A 25779-nucleotide genomic window follows, 5' to 3' on the forward strand; every position below is an offset into this window, starting at 1 on the left:
GAAAAAGGGGAAGGTCGGTTCTACAGAGTGTTATTTACAGGCAATGGGACTAGGGAATGGGGGATTGGGGATAGTTGGGGAGTATTGGGGAAATAGGGGAATATTTACAAGCGGATATGGAGGCCAAATTCCATATTCGCAACAATATATACATACATACATACATATATATATATATATATATATATATATATATATATATATATATATATATATATATATATATATATATACACACACACACACACATATATACATACATATATATATACATACATACATATATATATATATATACATACATACATACATATATATATATATATATACATACATATATATATATATATATATTGTTGCGGATATGAGGATGGCATTTTTTTATTGTATTGTATTGGAAATGGTGATGAACATTGTTTGGATATGGCCCCTCCTGCCTCCGGAGTTGTGTAAAGATAAAAAGGGCGTCTCGGTAGTTAATTCCATAAACACCACATTGCAGGACCCGATAAAACCCTTGTTCAGTAGCTTATATCTTATTATGTGTTTTAGAGTAAGGCCTTGTCTTCCATTAGAATAATACTCCATTGCACCGAGTGAAAAAGAGATAGATTCCCTTCATTCCCATTCCCAAAAACCTCCATTCCCCCTTTCGTCGATTGGCAATTACATCCCCTCCAATTGCCGCCATTGACCACGAGGCAGGGTCGGAGAAGAAAGGCGTGTCTCCACCTCGTCATAGAGGGGAGGAGTGAGCCAGCCCCACTCGACCAACCATGAACAAGGGGTTTGGCTAGAGAGGGCGGAGGAAGAGCGATCGGGGAGGTTCGCAAAGGTTGAGGGGCGGGGCCTATATAACCCGCCGGCGGGGCGTTCCCCAAGGAGTTGAGTCGAAGGGAGGAGACGAGAGATAAGTCCAGCAGTTGAGACAAGGAGGGAGGAGACAAGAGCTGGGTCGTCAGAGAGTTGCGCTTTTACTGAGTCCAAAGAAAGAGCTGGGTCGTCAGAGAGTTGCGCTTTTACTGAGTCCAAAGAAAGAGCTGGGTCGTCAGAGAGTTGCGCTTTTACTGAGTCCAAAGAAAGAGCTGGGTCGTCAGAGCAGATGCTCTTTTACTGAGACAAGCAGCTCCGACCCGTGACTCCGCGCACACGACAGGCTCGGTGGCATCAGCGGCCGTCGAGGTCCAGCCCAACGTCCCGTGCGGGATCAAGCTCCAGCCAGCTCCGTGCCGTCCTCCCCCTCCAGCCACACACCACCTTCCAGCATTCCACTCTGCAATTCCCCGCGTGAGTCAGTGTCTTTGTTTGTTCTGTCCTGGGTATCAAGTAAGCCTGTTAGATAAGCGAAAGATTTCACTGTGTCACCTGCGTCTCATGTCCCTGTAAATAAACGTGACTGCTTTCTTTTTGCTTATATGTGTGAATAATAATAAACCCAGTTACTCTTCTGTACATCTTCTTCCTCTTTGCATTCGGTCGCTTTAAAGTTTTCCAGATTGAGCAGCTGCGGCGCGATACGGCCAAGGTTTGGGTAAATCGGGTTTTAGTCGGGGAATAACTGTTCGGCCGCGGTTACACCACCGCTCGGTCAAAATAACATCTAATCCGCGGTCCGTAACAAATTGGTAGTCAGGAGTTGGGATTCGAACCTGGGACTAAATTTATTTAGCCCAAATTTTGGACACCAATTGTGTTATTACCGTAACAAATTGGTGTCAGGGAGTGAGATTCGAGGCCCGAACCAAATTTTTAAAAACATCTAGAAAAAAAAATTTGGTCAAAATTTGGAGCTGCTGAAAATGTGTTTTAAAGCAAAACCCGAATTTTGAAATCGCGCCATGGCTGGTCAAGGCGATCGGATGCAGGTGGGTGAGCTAGAGGAGGGGTTAGGAGTAACCCAGGACCTCGGGGTAATGTATATGGAGGAGGTGGTTGAGGGGGTATCAGACGCACAAAATGGCGCTCTCGCGCACGAGGTTACGGGCGCGCAAAATGGCGCCTCGCACATGGCCACGGCGACCGCGCCCGCGACCGTAGCAGCGCCACCGGTGGATTTGAATCTTTTTATGATACAAATGAAGGCCCTTATGGACAAGAATAGTGAGCGATTGGAAGGCCAAATGGGACAAATGGGGAACCGGATGGATGCTCAGGGTGAGCGATTGGAGGGCCAAATGGGGGTAATGAGGGACGAAGTGAGGGCTGATAGTGAGCGATTGGGGGGAGAAATGGGGGGCAAAATGAGAGAAATGGGGGGCAAAATGGGAGAAATGGGGGAACGGCTAGAAGCTAAATTTGAGGGGTTAGACTACGGGATAAAAGAGGTAAAGAATGGGTTAACGGGGGTGGAAAATAGAATGGCTGCCCAGGAGAATCAGTTAGAGGGGGTGAAAAATGGGTTAATGGGGTTAGAAAATAGGATGGAAAGCAAATTGCGGGAGATAGGGGAGCAATCTGCCCGAGAAATTAAACAGATGGGAGAGCAGATAGAGGTGAAAATCGGGGTAGAAACCAAACTGGATGCTCAGAGGGATGAATTGGGACAGATGAGGGTGGCATCTACAAAAGAGATTGAGGAGATGAAAGAGGAGATACGACGAGGTGTAGGTGAGGAGGTCTCGGGGGTACACCAGGAGGTAAAGCGAGGCGAAAAGCGTATAGAGAAAGAGGTGAGAAATGGGACGGCAAAGTTACAGGGGGGAATAGAGGACCTGACGGAGGAGGTGGAACAGCTGACGGAGGGACAAAAAGAACTAACGGAGCAGGTTCAAAGGAACACTGCGGTACTAGGAGGGTTAAAAGCGACACAAAGAGACATCAAGGACGACTTAATAGCGACACAGAGGCAATGTCAGATGGTACGTGAGGGACTGACAACGAGGTTGGACGAGGTGACAGAGATAATGGAGACAAAGGACCGGCAGGTGAGGACGCACATAGAGACGGTCAAGATAGCCTTAGAGGACGAACTTGAGGAGACGCACCGGGAAATAAAAGAGGTGAAGCAAAAATTAGAGGAAGTGGAAGAAGAGGTGAGTGAAATTAAGAAGAGACGGACAGAAACTAAGAGAGAAATACAGGAGGAGGTGATGGAATATGTACAAGGTCGGTGCTCAACTCATGATGTGTTGCTCACTAACCAAATCAAGAGTTTGCAGGTGGCGAAGGAGGTGCGGAGACGAGGTGCCAAGGTGAGTGGCGATATACGAGAAAATGTACATGATGTGAGGGGAGCTTCAGTCGGCTTGGGGGTTGTTGTGGACCCGGGTGTTCGTGAGAGGCCGTTGGTGAAGTGTGCGACAGGTCTGGTGTGCGAAAGAGGAGGTGTGCGAAAATGTCCGACTCTGGGGTGTGTGAGGAAAAAGTGCGCGCCAAGGAGTGAGTGTGCTGTCGAGAGTGAGCCGGTCGTAGCGCGTGTGCGAGGGAGCACATGGAAGCGCGTAGTGAGGAGTGTTACGGAGGAAGTAACGGGAGAGTGTGCGCAAGAGTGCGCGAGAAAGGTGTGTAACGGACGGGTGCATGGGGAAAGAGTGCGCTGTCAAGAGTAAGGGAGGATGCACACCTGTGGTGAGTGTTACGGAGGAAGTAACGGGAGAGTGTGCGCAAGAGTGTGCGCGAGAAAGGTGTGTAACGGACAGGTGCATGAGGAAAGAGTGCGCTGTCAAGAGTAAGGGTGAGTGCGCTGTCAAGAGTGGTGGTGAAAGTAGTGAGAGTGACACGGAGCGTGAGTTGGTTGTGACAGGCGAGCGAGGATGTACACCTGGAATGGAAGGAAGCACACCTGGAATGGTAGAGCGTGTATGGGAATGCATGCTGGAATTAGTAGTGAGGCACGTGGTTGGGTGTGCGAGTGAGAGCACACCTGTGATTGTCACAAAGGAGGTGACCGAGAAGGGGGCGCAAAGAGGTGTGTTGGTGAGGTGTGCGAGCGACGAATGTGTGCCAAGGTGTTCGGTGGTCAGGTGTGTGACCACGTCTGTGAGCGGAATGAGTGTACCTGGGTGTGTAAGAGAAGGTGCAACGACCAAGAGCAGGGAGACGGCTGGATGTATGAGCAAGGAACGGTCTGCGGGGTGTAAGCATGCAGGTGAGGCATCGACGGTAACCGGGTTAGCGGTTAGAACGACATTTAGCCGAATCGGGCCCTCGGTGCGCGTCTGGCAGCTTCGCGTGCCGCGAGGACCAGTGGGGATCCGAACCACGGCGGGTTCGAAAGGACCGCCGTACGCGATCCACGCTGGGCATCGCTTGGAACGGCCGCGTCCGTGCTCCGCTAGGCGGAACGGGCAGCCCGATAGGAAGGGTCGTCATGGCGACCACTTTTTGTTGAGGCTTTCCGGCAGGTCGAGATCGGGCCATGGGATGGCTCCGTGCCGAGGTGGTGCGTGGGATCTCGGCCCGGGTAAGCCCCCGTCCCTGCACCGAATGCGGGACGCATCCAGCCGCCGGCACCAAACAACCCGCATTCATTGCTCGGCTTTACGAAGACGGGCTGTGGAAGTGAATTGGCGCACCGAGAGGCACTAGTGAGTGGACGGTGATGATGGTGATACTGATGGTGTTTTTGGATTCGAAATTTTGGGATAGAAAATTTTTGATTTGTTGAAATTGGACGAGCAAAATTTATAGTGAGAGACCTCCCCGATGTGGTGGGATGGCAACCTTGCCATCTCTCACAAAGGGGGGGGGCAAAGGAGCACTAGATTATGGGGTTGATGGCAGTGAAAACTAGCCCGGGAGGGTTAGGATATATCGTGTGTATGGATCTAGCGAAGATGACATTAGGTAACGTTAAGATTAGTTAGTGACAAGGATACCTGTAGTGGGGACGCAGGTAGATTAGTGTGGATGATAATGACGTGGTATGTGCTTAGTTTAAAGGGAAGACGGGGAGCACTAAGTTAGCAGGGCAACAGGTAGTTCAGATGATGCCGTGTGAGTGTTGGAGGTGTATTCAAGTGTATTGAGCAGTGTGTGAGGATTGAACAGGTGTGATTGAACAGGTGTGATTGCACAGGTGTGCAACTGAACAGGTGTATGGAGCAGTGTTTGAGTGATGGTGATGGTGATGGTGATGTGTGTTGTGTTGACCAACTGGTCCAGGAAGAGGAGGGTGCAGGTGGCACCAGGTGTGATTGCACAGGTGTGCAACAACAGGTGTATGGAGAATGGTTGTGTGAAATACATGGAGTGTGGAGTATATGGAGTATTGGAATGGATGGTCATGGAGTGAGTATGGTGGAAACTATGGAGTGGAGTGGATGGTGCGAAGGTGTGAATGGGGGAAGGATGGACCCCCATCACGAATACCCGGGGCGGGTAGTGTAAGTGTTAGGTCGAGGGTATAGGTAAATTGTGGTTGGATATTGGCATCTGTGGTGCGGGTGGAAGAATGATGTTTGGATGGGTGCATTAGTGTTGTGGAAATGGCTGGGCGTGTAGCCTGTTAGTGTGTGTAGTTGGTTTGGGCACTCCACCACTGTGAGGATGTCGGCCAGGTGAGGCCGCAGGTGGGCTCTGGGAGCCGGTAGTTGTTGTGGATGGGGCCCGAGGATCCGGAGGACGGACCCGGGTAGCCCAGTGCCAGAGGGCACCAAGGGGTGACAGAGCCAGGAGGGGCCTTCCCCAGTTAGTTAGGTTAGGGTGAGGAGCTAGGTAAGCTCGGGTGGCAACTACAGTGGTGGAGGTGTGCAGGTGGGTAGACCTGCTGGGAGAGCTACACGACCCAGCCCAGATCAATGAAAACGATCATTCAACCTTCAAGATGATACCAAAAAGTAAACTTTTACATCAACTTGAAATTAAAATTAAAATTTGCCAATGCCAGGAACTTTGGCCCACCCACTTTGAGATGTTGGCCCACCCACTTTGAGATGTTGGCCCAACCACTACTATCCTTATATGATGAATAATCACTTAAAATAATTATAGTATTATTTTTCATATTATAATTATAGTATTTTGCCCCAGTAGTTCATCCTTGTCACATACCCAATCTCTACACCAAATTTCGTAAGAATCCGTCCGCAACCTTTTGAGATATCCTGTTCACAGACAGACACACAAACAAACAGACATGGGTGAAAACATAACCTCCATCCACCTTTGGTGGTGGAGGCAATAATGTTTGCTTCATCTTGCGTGTCCTTCACTTCATAAGCACCACAATAAATTCCGGTGATTCCCCAGAACTTCCTGGCTGACTTGTACTTGTCAAAGGCATATGATTGGACAAACTGACCTTCAGGACTCGTCGCAATGATAAATGGAAGGGAGTGAGAGATGGACGATTGGGAAAAGGAAAGTTGTGGATTATTGCTGACTACATTTTGAAGTGGCATTCAAGTAATTTGTATAACTGGCACACTTCAGTAAAGGAACTTTTTTGCTTTATCGAAAAAAAGATTGTTCAAAAAGATATATATATACTTTTTTTTGGTCAAAGTTACCAGTCTAACATGAAAACTTATATGTGCACAGTATATAATATATTGTTACGTTTGTGGGGTTTGCGAGGGGGAGGGGGGGTTGGGGGTGGGGGAGGCAGTGGGGAGGAGTCCCCGGTATGTGATTCCCCAGGTCAGTTTTCCCCCAGTATGTGATTGCCTCCTGTGGCTTTTCCCAACGTTTTTACAACTACAACAAGGCCGGCCATAAAAACCTCCGCTTAAACAACAACAACCGCGGGCAAAGGCCGAGCAAACAGGCTCCCGAACTAAACATCGCCTTCAAAAGATCGTAACCGGCAGGCCACACCCCCGCAGTTCAGGATTGGTCGGGGTGACGTCATGTAGAAGCTTCGAGCAAGAGGAGGAAGAGTGGGTTTTGTCTTTTTGCACCGACAACAAAGCTGGGCCATTTTTGTCCGTACTGGGAATTTTTTGTGCTTGTGCTGTGTGGACTTTTGGCGCTTTGGAGAAGGAGGCTGTTGTGGCCGTTAAAGAGGAGCAATAAGGCGGCGGTTTGTGGGGCTCTTGGCGCTTCGGGCAGAGGGACACGAAAGAGAACGTCCCTCACGAATTACCTCAGGTTCGTGGTGCCATGGAGAGAGACTCCGCGTAATCTTGTGCGCTTCCCGCGCGGTGGCTTCGAGGTTTGACGACCGCCAAGCTCCTAAAAGCAATTTGGGACCAAAGCTGAGTGCCGGCCCGCTAAAGGAATTTTGTTTTATTTTATCCATCTCCTCGTCTGTATTTGAGTCTGTTTGTGGAGGTACCTCAGTTAGAGTTTTAGTTTTTATCTCAATATTTCTTTCAACGTTTTCATTTCTTGCTTTATTTTTATTAAATCATTATCGTTGAATTTCCTTGTCACGTCTGTTCGTTGTGGGTTTCAGATTAAACCTGTGTGCTTTGTCCAGGTAAGCACTCCGTTGCCTTAATTCCTGCGCGTGCCAAAAACCAACCGCCATCTTTCGGGCATTCCCCTCGGAATTAAGGACCGTTTCAGATATTCGTCCGAGGTCGGTGTTCATTGGCTTACAGACACGACAATATATACATGTGCACAACATTTAAAAAATGACATTACTTTCCAGTAGACCTAATACATCAATGAAGGAGGGTATGTAAAGGAATGTATTAAATGCATGGGCAATACCTTGGTACTTACTGAATGGATGGGTGAATCGGGTCACTCAGATTAACTTTCTTTATACTCCCCTCACCGCCCTGAAATCAGATGAAAGGTGCAAACAAACAAATCAATTCATCAAGATAGATTTAAAGAAACAACACTTGACTTGACACAACTATAGAACCACAATACAGAAGTGGTTCTATAGTTGTGTCAAGTCAACAAATAAGACAAAAAGAGGCGTCTCCACTTGCTCGGCTTCAAAAAAAGAAACAAAACTCCATGAGTCCATGGTGCACAAGTGATTGAAGTTTCATTGTCACATTAAGCAAGTACTACTGATGAGGATTTACACCAACTGTTAATGCTTTGGTGTTTTCAGTGGCAGAGTGTTGAAACAAATGGGGGAAGGGGATATTGTAATCTATCTGTCTGTGCTGTCCGGCCATCCATCATGCCACAGTGCCTTCAGAAAGTATTCACCCCCCTTGAATTTTTCACATTTTGTTGTTACAGCCTGAATTTAAAATGGTTTAAATTAAGATTTTTTGTCACTGATCTTCACATATACCCCATGATGTCAAAGTGGATTTTATTTTTATTTTTTTTAGAATTTTTCTTACAAAACAATAAAAATGAAACGCTGAAATGTCTTGAATCAATAAGTGTTCAACCGCTTTGCTATGACATGTTTTAGAAAGAAACACACCTTTCTATATAAAGTCCCACAGTTGACAGTGCATGTCAGAGCAGAAACGCCACCATGAAATCCAAGCACCTATCCATAGAACTCCGAGACAGAATTATAAGGAGGCATAGATCTGGAGAAGAGTATAAAACCATTTCTAGAGTGTTGAAAGTTCCCAAGAACAGAGTGAGCTGCATCATTAGGAAATGGAAAGAATATGGAACTACCCAGACTCTTCCTAGAGCTGGCTGCCTGACCAAACTGAGCAAACGTGCAAGAAGGACCTTGGTCAGGGCGGTGACCAAGAACCCAATGACCACAATGACAGAACTACAAAGTTCCTTGGGTGAGATGGGAGAACCTGCTGGAAGGACCACAGTTTCTGCAGTCCTTCACATATCTAGGGTTTATGGGATGGTGGCCAGGCAGAAGCCACTCCTGAGAAAAAAGAACATGACAGCACACCTGGAGTTTGCAAAATGGCCGTGAAAGACTCAGAGCATGAGGCAAAAGATTATGTGGTCTGATAGGATGAAAACTGAACTCTTTGGCCTGAATGCAAAGTGCTAGATCTGGTGGAAACTGAGTACAGCTCATCACCCATCTATCACCATACTGACCATGAAGCATGGTGGTGGCAGCATCATGCTATGGGGATGCTTTTCAGTGGCAGGGACTGGAAGACTTGTAAAGATAGAGGGAACAATGACAGGAGCCAAATCAGGCAAATCCTTGAGGAGAACCTGCTTCAGAGTGTCAAAGACCTTAGACTGTGGCGAACATTTCGTTCCAACAGGAAATTGACCCAAGCATATAGACAAAGCAACATTGGAACACTGGAACTTCAGAACAAGAATGTGAAAGTCCTTGAGTGGCCCTCCAAAGTTCAGACTTGAATCCCATTGAGAATCTCTGGAAACACTTGAAGATTGCTGTTCACCGATACTCCCCATCCAACTTGACAGAACTCGAGCAAATCTGCAAGGAAGAATGGGAGAAACTTCCCAAATCCAAATGTGCAAAGCTGATACAGACATACCCAAGAAGACTCGAAGCTGTAGTAATCGCTGCCAACGGCACTTCTACGAAGTATTGACTCAGGGGGCGGAATGCTTGTGTAAATTACATATATCTGTATTTCATTTTCGATAAATTTGTAAAAATTTCTGAAAACATGTTTTCACTTTGTCATTATGTATTTTGTGTACGTATATCAGTGACAATTTTTTTAAAATTTAATCCATTTTAAATTCAGGCTGCAACACAACAAAATGTGAAAAAAATCAAGGGGGGGAGGAAACCCTCTGAAGTCACGTTCTGAAGTTCTGAAGAAACGTTCTGAAGTCACGATATCTCCTCCTAAACAGTGAAGAAATTCACCAAATTTGGTAGTACTGATCAATACATGGCAGGAAGGTGCAAGAGCAGTGTCATTTTTGGCCCCAATCCCTGGGGGTACTGGGTGGGGTCAAAATATCAAATACCAGAAAATTCAATTACGGGCACATTTTAAACACTTTTAATGAAGCGTTGTTCGTGTACATGTAATCAACATTGGGGGACACATTAAATACATGCAACATTTTTTTTTATTTGACCCCCGGTTCATGTTTCAGGGGATGGGGACTTGTAGGGTAACAGGGGGTTTTTTAACTCTAAATTTGATAGAGGGTTATTCCTGGTGGAACGTTTTGCCATCTTTCAATATTGCTTTAGATGAGAAGCATGGGGATTTGCGATGGCGCATCATTGATTTCAGTCTAGTTTTAGTTAAAGGGCCATCTCTTCATTACCTCCGCTACTGAAGTTGATGGAGGTTAAATGTTCACCCCTGTTTGGCTGTTTCTTTGTCTGTGAGCAGGATATCTCAATAGGTTATGGACAGATTCGGACAAAATCTCCTCTATCCCCACTAACACACCCAAACCAGTTTACTTTCTGCCACTGTGGGATATCCTTGTTTATTTGTTCCCCTTGAATCCCATGTGAATCTGGCACCCTCTATCATTTAGCACCTGAAAATGGCTAGATTTGTGTATTTAAACAACTAGTACACCCGCTCACTACGGGAGCGGAAGGAACGGCCATTCCTCTTTGGGGTATATAGATTATAGTCGATCTATGGTCCGGTCTCAAGAACATTGGGTGTGTGTTCATTTACCAAGTTTTTTTGTGGTTAGATCGTCAAGTGGGTTAAGCATTCGAGCAAGCACTCCATTCAAAACCATTAAGGAACGGCTGGCTTGGCAAATGCTAGATAGCTGCTTGGCAAATGAACACATCCCAGGCATCCTCCCTTTCAGTTTCATGTGAAACAGCAGGAGCGAGTTTCATGTGAAACAGCAGGAGCGAGTTTCATGTGAAACAGCAGGAGGGAGTTTCAAAAGTTCACTACGAAAAACTCCATGTTAGCGGCAGGGTCATGTTATTAACCCAACCCTTGTGGGGTATATAGAGTACAGTACAGCTCACCTCCGCTTCCGGTCCGGTCTGGAGAGGACGCTGGCATTACTTGTTTGCCGCTTCTCCGACTGGGCCATTGCACATAGTTTGCTTTTCTGGTGGTCGTGGCGGATTTTTGGCCGTTGGGTCTGCCCTCTGCTCGGTCCCGGCTCTGCTCCTGGCTTCGCCTGCCCGGCTCCTCCACTGTTTCCTCAGGCCCGCTCCCGTTGTTTGTGGCGGTTGTTTGCGGCGGTGGCTGTTTGCCGCTGCGGTCTTAGTTTGCTTGATTAGCCGCTGCGGATGTTTGCGGCGGTGGCTGTTTGCCGCTGTGGTCTTGATTAGCGGCTGCGGTCGTTTGCCGCTGCGTTTGCCGCTTTGCCTCCTCGACCTTGGCCTCGTACTCGTCCCTTCGCTCCTGCCTGACACGGCTCTAAGGTACTCCGCCGCAAGGCTTCTTCTGCTCAATACTCACTCCACCCCATCATGCATCTCTGCAATCAAATACCACGGACTCCTGCGACGACCCAGATACATTCATAGAGGCTCCGGTCGTAGGTTTGTTTACTTACATACAGGTCCACTCCATTCCCGTACTCTGGTCGGCTCAGCGCACTCCCACTCATCGTCCCAGCGCACCTGGTCACAGCAACGCACACGATCGCACCTCCTGTCTGCAAACCCTGGCTAAATCACCTGAGTTCATCCCCACCGTACAAAACAACATCAAGCTCACCCTGTTCAATACCCGGTCCCTCAACAACAAAAGCCTCATCCTGAACGACTACATTCTGGATAATAAACTTGACTTTCTTTCTGGACAATAAACTGGACTTTCTCTGTCTCACTGAAACCTGGCAACAACCTCTGGACTACTTCTCACTCAACCTCACTACACCCAATGGATATTCTTACATCAATAAACCACGCTCGGAGGGCCGAGGTGGTGGAATTGCCGTAATTCACCGACAAGACATCAAGACCAGCCTCATCTCCATCTCATCTGCTCCATCATTTGAACACCTGGCTTTTAAACTCTCTGGTCACACACAGTCAGTCATGGCTGTCGTCTACCGCCCTCCCAAACCACACCCATCATTCCTGTCTGACTTCTGCTACTTTCTGACCCAGCTCTGTTCCCTCTCCCCCTCAATCCTCCTCCTCGGTGATTTCAATATCCACATGGACTCCACTGACTCCACAATAACCACTGACTTCACTGATTTACACACCTGCTTTAACCTCACTCAACATGTCAACTTTCCTACCCATAACCGTGGTCACATTCTCGACCTTGTCTGCTCCACTGGACTAATTTTGCACCATCTCTCTGGCTCCGACCTCACCCTCTCTGACCACTTAGCCATCACTATGACCATCAACATCCCCACCCCAGCACCAAGGCATTATCGCACTATCAACTTCCGTAAGCTAAACGCTCTTTCACCTACCTCATTCTCATCCACCCTCTCTGAAAAAATGTCCACTTCTCCCTTTCTTTGACCTCCACACCCCTTCTGACCTCACTGACTACTACAACCACACTCTCTCCTTCTGCCTCGACCAGCTTGCGCCTATGAAAACCAAAACAGTTTCTTTCACCCATTCTGCTCCCTGGTTTACCCCTGAACTCCGCCTGATGAAAACTCGTGCTCGCCAACTTGAAAGACTCCGCAATAAAACAGGTCTCACAATTCACTCCCAAGCCTACAAGGACCACCTACAACACTACAAAGCTGCCCTCTCCCACGCCCGCTCTGCCTACTACTCTCAAATTATCCACTCTGGCTCCGGAAACCCAAAAGCACTCTTCTCTACAATAAACAAACTCCTCAGCCCCCTGAACACCACCACCCAGTCATTCACAGTAGACAACTGCATCTCCTTCCTTTCATTCTTCCAATGCAAAATTGACAACATCTACAACAGCTTAACCACCACCGCACCCGCTCCGCCTCAAACCACCTGCCCCCCCTTATCCTGCCAACCCCTGTCTCAATTCTCCCCAGTCTCCTCTACTGACCTCTCTGAGCTCCTCATAGGAATGAAAACTGCCACCTGCACTCTTGACCCCATCCCCTCCAGCTTTGTCAAGGCCTCCCTTCCTGCTCTCTCTCTCCACTTATCACTGCAACAATAAACTCCTCCCTGTCTACAGGCATCGTCCCACCATCCCTCAAAATTGCTGCTGTTACCCCCATTCTGAAAAAACCTGGACTCAACCCTGACACCCTAAATAACTTCAGACCCATCTCCAACCTACCCTTTCTGTCAAAAGTTTTGGAACGCGCTGTAGCCACTCAACTTAAACATCACCTCTCTGCCAATAACCTGTATGAAACATTCCAATCCGGATTCCGCTCCAACCACAGTACTGAAACTGCTCTCCTCAAAATCACCAACGACCTTCTCCTCTCCTCTGACGCTGGCAACATCAACATTCTCATCCTCCTCGACCTCAGTGCCGCCTTTGACACCATCAATCACACCATCCTCCTCACCCGACTTGAAACCACCTTTAACATTACCGGTACTGCCCTCTCTTGGATCAAATCATACCTCTCTGACAGACGCCAGTTCATCTCCATCAATAACTACAAATCCCCCACTGCTCCCCTCCCCTAAGGTGTCCCCCAAGGTTCAGTTCTTGGCCCCCTCCTCTTCATCCTGTACCTGTCCCCCCTTGGTCACTTAATCCGCCGTCATGGTCTCCAATTCCACTGCTTCGCCGATGACATCCAGCTTTTCATCTCCACCAAGTCCATCTCCACCGCCATCCACTCTATCCTGACAAACTGCATCACCGAAATAAAATCCTGGCTTCAAATCAACTTCCTCAAACTTAACTATGATAAATCTGAAATAATAGTCAGGCAGATAGGTGTATCCATCATAAGAATTGTGGGTTTAGACGTACAAGCATGAAATTTGGCACAGTCATAGATAATAATCCAATGAATAATTCCAGATATGGACCCACCGCGAAAACGTCCTATGGTAGCCATGGCGGCCATTTTACAAAATCGCCGTTTTGACCGCGATTATTTTTTACCGGACGACACAAATGCTTCTTTATGTTCTAATGAAATGACTCTAGATACACATATATGCGATAATTGTATTCTCCAAATGACCACAATTTGCATTTGTGTTGCCAGCAATGTCAATTAACCCACCAAGCACTGTAACGGTAACTTATATTACTAGATAGTTCCAGTTCGATCTTGTTTATACATCACAATTTTCTCCACCACACTGGCACAAAGCGGTACATTTCAAACTAGCTTGTTTGCACTTGCATCGTCCCTTGCAACCCTTTTTGCATTTACAACAAATCAGCTCCCTTGATGAAATGCTGGCTTCAGGAAGCATGGACCACAGGGGTTTCCAGTTGTGGGGATCGATCCATCCCCAATCCCCAGGTGAGGGCAGATCCATAACAACCTTGAGCATGTTTCCCCAGCAGTGGCCACCCGTGTACACAGCCCTCTTGATTTGTTGTACCAGGGCTCCTCTGGTAGGGGGAATAGCTTGCATGGCTTGTCCTTTCTTCGTGAAGAGTGCCTGTCGAGCTTCGTCTATGTTGACGAGATTGCTGGTGCGATCGTAGAGAAGAACGGTGAACCGCTCGAGCACTGCCACAACGTCATCAGAGATGTCTGCTGTCCCTGTGGAGAGATGAACTAACGCTGGCGTCAATTCGTCAAATACTTTCCAGGTATCCCAGGCTGTATTCTTGCCCCGTGTATTAAATGACGAGACTGTGTCACACCCTGTGTATGCATGGAACAACGGGAGGGCCTGTGACTTATCTGGTCCGAGGAATGCTGCAATTTCATGTGCTGGAATATACCTGAAGTGCTGGCCTGTCCCAAAGGCCACCCAAAGCTCCTGGATTTTGAGTTTGGTTGTTGCTGCCACAGCCAATACCACTATATCTGTATCCACCGTACGCAGAATAATTTTCTGAAATCCATCACGGACTGCATCCGCGAGATGTATCATCATTCGTGTATCAGCCTCCTCATGGTCACATGGGGCAAGATGACTGGTGTCGCGTGCGGGAATGCACGTCACATCTGAACCATCCGTGGTGACTATCTGCTTATCTGATACAAGATGTGTGATGTGTTTTGTCAAGAAGGCAAACAGTTCTGTTTTGTTTGCATCAATTCTCAGGAACTGCTGCCAATTTCCTGGAAGAACAGTGGATCCGTCAACTCTCCTTCGAATGCCTTTCCCACGTTTGTCCCTGGCTTGAGATTTCAGGCTGTTGTCACGGTACTGGTCCCAGACTATATCCACACGACAGGCTCTTTGCAAGTGACCTTGTAAGTGTGGCAAGAATACTTTCAGCGCATAATCATCAAAGGTTTTGGCAGCAACTGGTTTCAGAACGTTCACCAACACTGCCCCGTCAAGGATAGTGACGTCAGTATCTGGTTTTGGAGCATCACCTCTGACCTCTGCGCAACTCTCTAGACACACCAATAGATCCGATTTGGTTCCCAGTCGTAACTTCCCAAGCTGAGATAAAGACGGGGGACATGCTTGGTTTTCATGGCGGAAAAATTCTGCAAGATCACCATCTCGTGTTTGAGACGCAATGTAGAGTCTTGAGAATAAAGAGCAGTCACTCTTTAGCGAAGTTACTTGCAAACTTGTCTTGGATTTCTCTCTTGGAGACGATCGACTAAACAATGGGAGTTTATTCTTCTTTATTGGCTCAGTAAGAGGTACGGTTCGCTCCAGTAGACGGTCTGCTACGAAGGTCTTGTACTGTTGCTTACCTATCTCCTCAGCCTGTTGAACAGTAGAAACAACAGTTGGGTCAGCAATGTCTCTTGTGTCCAGCCGCAGCAAGTCTGTACTCTCTTCTAGGAAGGGGTTTCCCATTTCCTCTATTACTTCAACCAGACGTTTGACATGTTGAGTAAAGATTACCTGTGAACTATATGTTTGCTCATGGTGGCGTGTGTCTTGATTAATCCTTATTTTCCTTCCCTCCATGGATGCTTCAAACTCGGTAGTCATTCTAACCAGTTCCGGCCCAGCCACCATCCATCTTCTAAGAGCATTTGGATTTTGAGTGAGTCCAACAGCACCACCGTCACTCTTCACAGCAGCATTATTTTGCTCATGAGCCTGGTCAATGGCCGCCATTTGTAAAATGGCCGCCACGGCTACCATAGGACGTTTTCGCGGTGGGTCCATATCTGGAATTATTCATTAGACTATTATCTATGACTGTGCCAAATTTCATGCTTGTACATATAAACCCACAATTGTTACACCTATCTGCCTGACTATAATCATCATTGGCCCAAAAACGCTCACCAAATCCACCCATTACTTTGCCCTCAACATCGACGGTTTCCCAGTATCCACCTCCCCTCACATCCGGAATCTTGGCATCATCTTTGACCAAACCCTCTCCTTCGACAAATATACTAAACAGATCACAAAGACAGCCTTCTTTCACCTGAAAAACATCGCCCGTCTCCGTCCATCCCTCTCCTCCACGGCTGCAGAAACCCTCATCCACGCCTTCATCACCTCCCGTCTGGACTACTGCAACAGCCTCCTTTATGGTTCACCCTCAACAATCACCAATAAACTCCAATACATTCAGAACTCCGCTGCCCGTCTACTCACCCATTCCCGGACCCGTGACCACATCACCCCCGTCCTTTACAAGCTTCACTGGCTCCCCATCCCCAAGAGAATCCAGTACAAAATCCTCCTATTGACCTACTTGATCTTCTTCACATTCGGTCGCTTTAGTGATTTCCCCCATTGAGGGCCCGTGGCGCGATTCGGCCGACGACGATCAATCGGGTCAGTCTTGGTAACCGGCTCACGGTGCAGTTCGCTTCGCTCGGCGCAACTAGTCCATTACGCTGCGACCGTGGGCGGGGGAGTATTTCCTCGCGTACCGGTAGGTGCTGGTATTTAGGTCATAGGACGGTTGGGCCTAATACCCTACCCAGTGCTGACCGGGCATGACGTCATACCCCCAGGACCACGTCGGTCAGTCATATAAGTGAGGGGACTAATCCCCCCTTGGTAAGTGGGGAAGGCCGACGTTGGATTCCGTAACAATTTCCATAACCTGGCCCCATCCATAACCTCCATAAGATTCCCTCCATAACCTGGCCCCATCCTACCTGGCTGACCTCCTCTCCAGACACACTCCCACCCGCCACCTCCACTCTGCTGGTACCAACCTCCTGACCCCCCCCCCATCCGGACCAAATTCAGATCCTGGGGGGACAGGGCCTTCTCCATCGCTGCTCCCACCCTCTGGAACTCACTACCTCACACCATCAGAGACTCCTCCTCACTCACCACATTCAAAACATCACTCAAGACCCACTTGTTCAACACTGCATTCAACATTTAACCCACAGCATTTAACCCCTGACTATCTCTTCTCCTTCCTTTTGCTTTGATTATTTACCTATTGATTTTTATCTTTTTGCACTTGTTTTTTGTACTGTCAAAGCGTCTTTGGGCTTCTTGAAAAGTGCTATATAAAATAAATGTATTATTATTATTATTATTACATCTTCGCTCAGTTCTGTAAGTAAAACTTACCTCACGGATGTCGGGATTCCTCCAAATTTCTTCATTTTGTGTTATAAACAGCATTGGCGACTGTTAAAAAAGCTAATCATACTTGTTTGTGGTTTATAATATTTTTTCCTCTGGTAGAGGCTGTTGCTCCCACGAAAACGCCATGATAAGCTATTTATAAACGTTAACTCGATGTTTGTTCAAGGAGGAAAAACCCCTTGGGGAGGTGGGATATTATTGGTATTGTTGCGGTTTTGAGAACCCACACTTGTAAATAAATATCACATCATTAAAGGTTAAAGGTAGCACCCCATAGATAGGCCACAAGCAACACGTAGGTCACCATAGGCCATCAGTTATTTCATAATATGTGTTAGATAAGGCTATTCCCAATAGTTGAATCGGCGTTGTGTCAATCAAATAAGAATAGGCCCCCTTGCGTTCATTCCATCCATTTTGCAGCCTCCCTCTCCAAGCGACGCCATTACGCGCCCCACAGTCTGTACCCCACGGCCCTCCCAATTTGTTACGCGCCTTGCCAGCAGCATTCACAACCTCGCTGGGCTTCCGCCCAAACGCCGCCATAAGCCACGAGGTGAGGCCCGGAAAAAGGGGGCGGAGCGCCAGGGAGAAGGTGTGGCCACGATAACCAGCCAACCAGGGCTGGAGTGACATCGCCTGACAGGCGTGGCTTTTGGGCTTGCGGAGCGATCGCTGGCTGGATTATAAAAGCACGAGCACAAAGCCCTTTTACAGGACTTATTGGGAGAGAGCACATTTACAGGACTGGTTGGAAGCGCGCTTGGTAAGAGGACTTATTGGGAGAGCGCACATTTAAGGGGACTTACTCGTTGGCGCTGATTACGAAGAGCTCGAGAATATATGCACTTGTGAGAGGACTGCCAAGGACTGTCGTGATTACGAAGAACTCGAGAGTATATGCGCTTGATCAAAGAGGGCTCACTGGCATTGGGAGTTCAAAGCAGGACATTGGAGAGGGGGCGTTTGGCGCAGGTCGTGCGCCTATTACGTACGCTAGTACCAGCCTTCCCCCCACCCACCCCCCCCCCCCCCCGTCATTATAACTGTCCGTTCGCGTCATGCTACATGCAGAGCTGCCTGCCGGGTTTCGTCCGCTGGACCGGAGCCTGGGCCGGAGCCGGACTGGAGCCTAGAGGCGCTGGTGACCATCAACCTGTTACTCTACAATCCCCGTATGAGTGTCTGTGTGTGTGAGACAGGCCCGTTTGTCCAGGGAATAAGTTAAGCCTGTAATTAAGACTGCCCTGTGTACTTCTCCTTCCTCTTTCTATCTTGTACATTTCTTTCGTTTCCTCTTCTTTCTGCACATTTGTAATAAATTGCCTTGTTCTTTCTGGTTTCCTCTTATCCGATCGCATCCGTCTTTTCTCTAATTGGGTAAGCGTGGCACGCAACCGCTTCGAATCGGGTCTAGTCACCTGTTAACAGCTCGGACCGTGGATTGCTATCCGCTCGGCATATTCCATCCATATCCATGATTCGAGCGGGAGTTATTACCTCGTTTCCGGTCGGCGTTAGCAATTAGGTAGTAGCGAATCCCTAGGCCTAACAAACCCTACCTAACGCCGCACCGGGAAGGACGTTATAACTTCCAGGACTCGCGTTGGCCAGATAAAAGGACAAGGGGATTAACCCCCCCTTGATAAGGGGAGAGCCGACGTTGGAGATCCGTAACAGTATTAATATTGTTTTGTAATAAGATTAATATTATGCTACGATCGTTAGTTTTGTTAAGAGAAGCGGCCTTGGAAAAACGCCATGATAAAGCTAACTTAACATTGATATACACCTCAACATGCAACCCCATTGACGGTAATGGCAGGGAAAACCTGCTCGGGGGCGAAAATCCCCATGGGGAGGGGGGCAAATGAATGCGCTACAAGCTTCATTGTGTAACCCTTAGTCATCCTGTCAAGTTTGGTTGAGATTGGATAAGTAACAATCAAATGTATTGTGGTCAAAAAATCAGCAGACAGATAGACAGACAGACAGAGAGAGATGCTAAATTGCGTATTTTAGTATGATTTAACGGATAATAATAACAATAGCAATAAAAAAAACTTCCAGATTTTACTTTCTTCTAAAAGAAAGGAAGCTCCAAAAAGGGCAGGCACCTCACGTTTTTGTCAGGTCCAGCCCAAAGGGGATCAACCCCAGAACATATAACATGCATGTAACAAACATATAACAGTGAGCATGCTATTAACAAACGTTTTCTACTGTGCTGGAGAGATCATCAAAGTCGGACGAGCAAGAGGCACTTCAACTCTTAAGGAACATTAGCCATTTTGCACCATTTTTAGTGTGAGCAACCATCAGTCCTTTTTAAATTTATCTCACCTTAACCAGACTGAGGTATTCAGCAATAGCGGAACGAGCAGCTTGTGAAAGCTCACGAGCAGTTTCATCACATACCCAACAGTGCACACCTCGACGGCCCGAATACACCCACAACCGGTGTTTAAACCCAAAGTCCTCTGAATGAAACATACACGGGAAAAATAATAGTGTTAAAGCCAAAAACAAAAGTGCGAATGGTATTGGTGGGAATAGGGGGTTGGAGGGGGCTGGTAGAATAAGTAATGATTGGAAATGATTTGATTAAAAACACAGAGAACCATCTGTAAGTGAGAAAAGCAAATGAGGTGGTTTATAATTCTTGTACCTCTTATTAGTATCCTTTAAAGCAAAAGGAAGAGACCCAGAATCCTCCTCTTCCCTAAAACAGCCCATTCATTCCAACCTTCTCTTTATTTACCATGCTGAGCACTTAAAAATCCTTTCACTTCCTGTAGTTGAACCTTTCATGCAAGGTCACGAAGGGGACAACAAAGAAATTCTCTTAGCAAAAGGTGCCAAGCTTCTTTATGAATAATGAACACATAATGAAAAAGAAATGACCAACCTCTGAGTGCTCGGTCGATTACTCGCATGGCGAGCGTCATGAGGGGCCAACAGTTTGCACAAATGTCAGCCAATCTGTAATAAATGGAAAGAGTCAGCGGCCAGTTTAACTATTTAAAAACCTGAACATGCATTTAGCGAAAACACCAATGGAAGGGAGGGATGTCCATATCTGGAACAAAATAGAACAAGAGGGAGAATCGCTTTGCAATAAATGTCCCCGACCAAGTTTCAATTCAATATCAGTAAACACATCCCTTTATTTGAGCGGTGTGTAATGCCGTATTTGGTGTCGAAAATAACAACAACAAGCGTTACGCCGAGGTCCCCCGTCGTTGAAGTGATGTGCGTTGACAAAGTGGAAGACTCAAGGCGGCCATCTTGGATTTTGACGTGGCAACCCAATTTTCATTAGCGTACTTCCTTATGCTTAGATACACCCACACACCAAATTAGAAGTTGGTACTTCGCTTATTTTTCAAGATATTCCGCTCACAAGGTTCAGACATACATGGCGTCAGACATACATGGCGACGGCCATCTTGGATTTTGACGTGGGTTGCACCCACACACCAAATTAGAATTCGGTCCTTCGCTTACGCACGCATGCACGGACGCACGCACGCACGCACGCCCGCCCGCCCGCCCGCACGCACACACGGACGGAGGGGAAAACCATAGTCCCCCTTTCACTCCGCGGTGCGACGGGGGACAAAAACACCCCTATGCACAAATCGAATTCATGCTGATCCTATACAGCAAGTCGTGATATAATCGGTCCAGAACTGCAGGAGGGGTAGCGTGACAAACAAACAAGCAAACACACACCAGTCCATGAATTATAGTAAGGATGTAAAGCTAGATAAATGGAAACAACTGGTGCAAACTCCAAAACAAATGATTAAAAAGTTTTGTACTCATCAAATTGTAAAATCAAATCTTGTATTTATCAACCAAATGCAAAGGCTGACAGGATGGCCTAGAAGTACGTACACTCGCCTAGAAGCTGCCATCCTGGTTTGAATCCTGACCCAGCTATAATTTGTCATCCAGGTGCTTCACAGATAGGGTGATTCACCAATGTTTGTGCCATCCCACGGATGGATGTTAAGCTGGCTTTCCATCAGCCGGCATTAGTCAAGTGTACATTAAAGGTACATTAAAGGTGTTCTTTACCAAGAGTACGCGAGCCATCGCCGGCACCAAGACCAAATTCCAAATTCCTGCCCTAAGCAGAAGGGGCACTGCATCAGTGGCACTGCTATGTTACCAGCATTATGCCAACATTCAGCCACAAGTTTCACACAAAGTGATGAACCGAATGAACAAATCCAGTGGATTAATCAAATTAAAACAAAACGAATCAGTCCCTTCAATGAGTCCAATCTCATGACAGGATTTCATGACTTTTATCGACGTTAGCTGAACGTAAGATGTTAAGTGTTATCAACATTTTTTGACCGAACAACCTTTTCCTACTGTTGTGCAAACCTCACCTGCAACAGGTACGGACATCGTCGTAATCTGTCATGTCGATGTCAAACACGAGCTCCTTCTCTTGCGCCTGGAAGGCCGACGGCTTCACACAGTGGCGCTGGTTGGGCTGTACGAGAGAAACGTCAACACGAGACAATGCAACCACCAAATAACGAGTAGAAAGTGGTGAACACACACCTTTAATGAGGCATAATGAACATACAGTTTAAACGAGGATACTCACTCTGTGGGAGAAAACAGCACCAATGTCCATCTTATAAGGGATAGCCTTGTGGACCTCCTTTTCCATCTCGTTTGCACTTTGGAATGACTGGTACCGGACGTAAATGTCATCCTTCAACGTGAAAGAGAACTCGCGTCTCTGGAAGTAGTTCTTCTTCACTGCAAAAAGTATGCAGCATTTCTTGAAATCCAATTTTTTGTTTTAATACGTTCAGAAAGTAAATAATGAAACCATGACACTAAATATTGATTACGAGCCAGGGATACCTGGCGCTGCCCGGCTGAGTGACATTGAAAATTTAAACTGGAAAAGAATTATAGAGTTATTGGCCTTGTGGTGGTTACTTTTTGCCTGTGGCCTGACAGGAGCACTGCCTGGTCCCACATCCCAATATACACTTCATAACGACCTTTGGTGGCCTTAAAACGGATATAAAGCGACGTATGTTGCGTAAAACCTTGCCCAGGGTCTGACTTACCTACACCCAAAATTTGGGGGCACTAGGTGTTATTGTTCGGCCGTGAAGGAATAACGTACAAACAAACACACAAACAAACGCACAAACACTTGAAAATATAACATTTATACACCCGACATGCCAATCAAATGCTCTTTTAAAGTCATTAACACTTTAACAGCCTGTTTTACTATATTCCTAAAGTTTATGGAATGTTGTGCACCTGATAAATAAACTGGGCTATCCCATACCCAGGGTTAAACAAACCCACCAATCAATTTCCAAATTTAACCACTGGAAGAAGTTCAGTCTCTTGACCTCTCTTGGGCCGACAAACGAGCAAAGCTGGCCACCACAAGTGACACACTGGGTATCCTCTGTCGATCAAAGTCTTTTCTTGGAAGATCAAAGCTACTCACAGTGTACAAGGCGTTTGTCCAAAGCTCAATGGCATACTGCTCTCCACCATGGGGTAGGGCTCCAGCATCACATGTCTCTCCTGTATTCTGTGGAATCTAAAGCTCTCAACATTACTGGAATCTCCAAGGTCTGTTGCTTTCACATCGCAGACAGGTCAGCGGTCTCTCTGTTTTTTCAACGTCTCTTCCGATACCATTCCCGTTGCTCTCCAATTCCTCCGACACTCCCAGGCTCCTCTATGAACCACATGTTCTTCCAGTAACCCCCTCTAGATTAAATTCCCCAAAGCCTAAATCAAGGCTTAGTAGTGCACACCTCAACTCCTATTGTGGAATGCATCCTTCCTGAGGCTGTTCAATCCATCCCTCCCTCAAGGGATACAAGCAGGTGTTGCTCATGACATCCCCCATCCCTACCATCCCCTACCACCATATTTTACATCCATGAACCCTTCCAAAACCAAACCTTTAACTTTCAGGGTTGCTGCTTCCTATCCATTCATTCCATTACTTACTGTGTCCAAAAGTTGGCCCACCGTCAGTTCGCTCCCTCCATCACCTCACTCCTCCATAAGCCTCGGTCTTGTAAAGACAGTTAAAGGGTCAACCCGAGTTAAATGTATGAAAGTAATCTTCCAATTGTGGTGTCGCTTTGGTATTAATGGCAGTTTTGAGCAGAAAGAATATTTTAAGCAGGTATTTTGTTCAATGGGAGACGAATGCGATTCTAAATAAGAATCTGTGCTTTATATCCATCTTCATCAATAGTTGCTCTGCATAATTTGGGATAGCCCAGTTTATTATCAGCAGTGTGTATGCCTGACGTTGGCTTAACAGTTAAGGTGGCTTACTTAAGATCCTAGGGTCTTTCTTGAGTTCAAGTCCCTGTCGTGCCGTTGAATTAACACACCAGGTGGTCACTCAGCCTGTCATCCTTCTGAGGTTGGCAAAATGAGTACCAGCTAGCTGGTAAGGGGGCATTGCATCAGTGGCACAGCCGCGCCCCCAGAAAAATGATGCAGCCGAGCAGCCGAATACATAATATAATCAGCGGCTCGTGTATCAAATTACCTAATCATATAGTAATCCTTAACCCAAGTATTTCGAGAATCTTAAGAAACATCACTATACAATCAAAAACTTTCTTGGATCCATCTCCATAATACATATGGCGGAAGAAAGAAAAATGGTTGGGGGGGAGGCATGGGAGGGGAGGCATGGCTGGGTGGGTATGGGAGAGGTGGCTGGGTGGGTATGGGAGGGGTGGCTGGGTGGGTATGGGAGGGGTGGGCTGGGTGGGTATGGGTGGGGTGGCTGGCTGGGTGGGTGGCTATGGGAGGGGTGGCTGGGTGGGCATGGGAGGGGTGGCTGGGTGGGTATGGGAGGGGTGACTGGGTGGGTATGGGAGGGGTGGCTGGGTGGGTGGGGGTGGGGGAGTTGGGGTAGGCCATAATGGTGGGGGAGGGAGTGCTTCGCTCCACGTGAGAGGGGATTCAGTTCATAGGTCCACGTAGGGGCGGGGCAGGGAGAAGGAGAAGGGGTGAGAGATGCAGTTCACGTTGGGGTTGGGACGGTGAGCAGTCCCTAAGTCCACACAGGAGGAGCACCGCCTCAACTCACATTGGATATGATAATGGGGAGAACCTCAATGACAATCCACGTAGGGGGTGAAGTTCAGCACACAACGGCCTACTCCTTTCAAAAATATATCTTAGAGACCTTTAACGTGCATAAGTGAGTGCAGACAGGCCAACCGGCTTAACAATCTCCAAAGGATAGCGCACTCCATGACGTCACACTGCCTACAAAGTGCCAGGATTGAAACAAGTTACTGTGTATGCAGTCGGGTAAGAATGGAGATCAACACGTTCAGTTGGAGACGGACACACGCACGCACACCCAACCCGGCCTACTGGACAATGCAAAGACGAGTACAATAGAGTAGAGTACAGTACAATACAATACTGTACTCTATTTGAGAATCCCCTCTGTCGATATTAAAATGAGTCGTTTTATTACCATGTTACTTTATATCGTTCCACAGAGTCGGATTTTAGTTCAGGCGGTGTATTAAACTAAAGTGCGCTATAAAAAAAATTATTTTGTATTGTAAAGCTATTGTCATTAAAACATTTATTAATTTACGACTGCGATCAAAATTCAAGAAAATCCAATACGACATCGCTTCAAAAAAGAAACAAATGGTGAGGCACGTCCAATGGTCACAAAGCGTTCAACGCGCGGGAAAATGAAATGGCGAAAACACCACTAACTTTACTCCTTCATACTCCAGTTTAAACCGTCACTGTGCTGGACTATCGATTACCGCCGCCGTAGTTGAGCCACTTGAAGAAGCGACCAAAAGGGAAAAGCCTCTTGTAATATAACGGTAATAGATCTGGCAGCTGCGCCGAGCAGAAATCCGCGTCCGCCATAGTCTTCTTCCGGTAATATTGTAATTGTTGTTTAATGACCATTTCAGGGACAACCTTAAACTTGCAATATAATTATAATAAGGTTGTGGTAGGGGTAGTAATAGGAGTATAAGTATTATTAGTAGTAGTATTAGTGGTAGTAGTAGTAGCATTAGTAGGAGTAGCAGTATTATTAGTAGTATTAGTTAAAGGTGGGCGCGATTCGGAAAATTTTAAGTCCGCTTACCGCTTATCCGCTCCGCCAGCCCGTGTAGTCCGATTCGCTTATCCGCTTCAGCGGCCGAAAATCTTAGTCCGCTTACCGCTTATCCGCTTCGATTCAATTTTTTAAAAGCGCTTCGACGTTTTTAAAGCGATTTTTGACGTTTCTAAAGGGAATTTAATGCTTTTTAAGCCTAAATAGCCATTTCTAACTACTACAAAGACAAACAAAGCTTTTAAGATCAAAAATATACATTTTTATTTAAATAAAATTTATTCAAAATTTATTGAAATAAAGTTTTCCACTCGACTCTACTCGACTC

The 25779-nt window shown here is 46.9% G+C and overlaps 1 protein-coding gene across 3 annotated transcripts in view; it reads right to left on the minus strand.

Annotated features, from left to right (window-relative positions):
• PRIM1 (DNA primase subunit 1) overlaps nucleotides 1-25779 on the minus strand; it is an 80032-nt gene that overhangs the window by 44223 nt on the left and 10030 nt on the right. Inside the window, exons 1-6 of one of the 3 annotated variants that reach the window (XM_068122628.2) lie at nucleotides 25147-25271; nucleotides 21945-22102; nucleotides 21721-21827; nucleotides 20226-20299; nucleotides 19661-19797; nucleotides 7612-7670 (exon numbers count right to left, since the gene is read on the minus strand). In XM_068122628.2, the coding sequence (XP_067978729.1) occupies nucleotides 7612-7670; nucleotides 19661-19797; nucleotides 20226-20299; nucleotides 21721-21827; nucleotides 21945-22102; nucleotides 25147-25255 (644 nt within the window). In that variant the 5' untranslated portion in view covers nucleotides 25256-25271. Of the gene's footprint in view, nucleotides 1-7611; nucleotides 7671-19660; nucleotides 19798-20225; nucleotides 20300-21720; nucleotides 21828-21944; nucleotides 22103-24440; nucleotides 24563-25146; nucleotides 25272-25779 lie in introns of those variants that run through there. The other 2 variants (XM_068122630.2, XM_068122629.2) reach the window with 2 other exon arrangements.

The sequence above is a fragment of the Myxine glutinosa genome, chromosome 7 (assembly GCF_964187855.1).
Source record: "Myxine glutinosa chromosome 7, kmMyxGlut1.1, whole genome shotgun sequence".
NCBI classification, from domain to species: Eukaryota; Metazoa; Chordata; class Myxini; order Myxiniformes; family Myxinidae; genus Myxine; species Myxine glutinosa.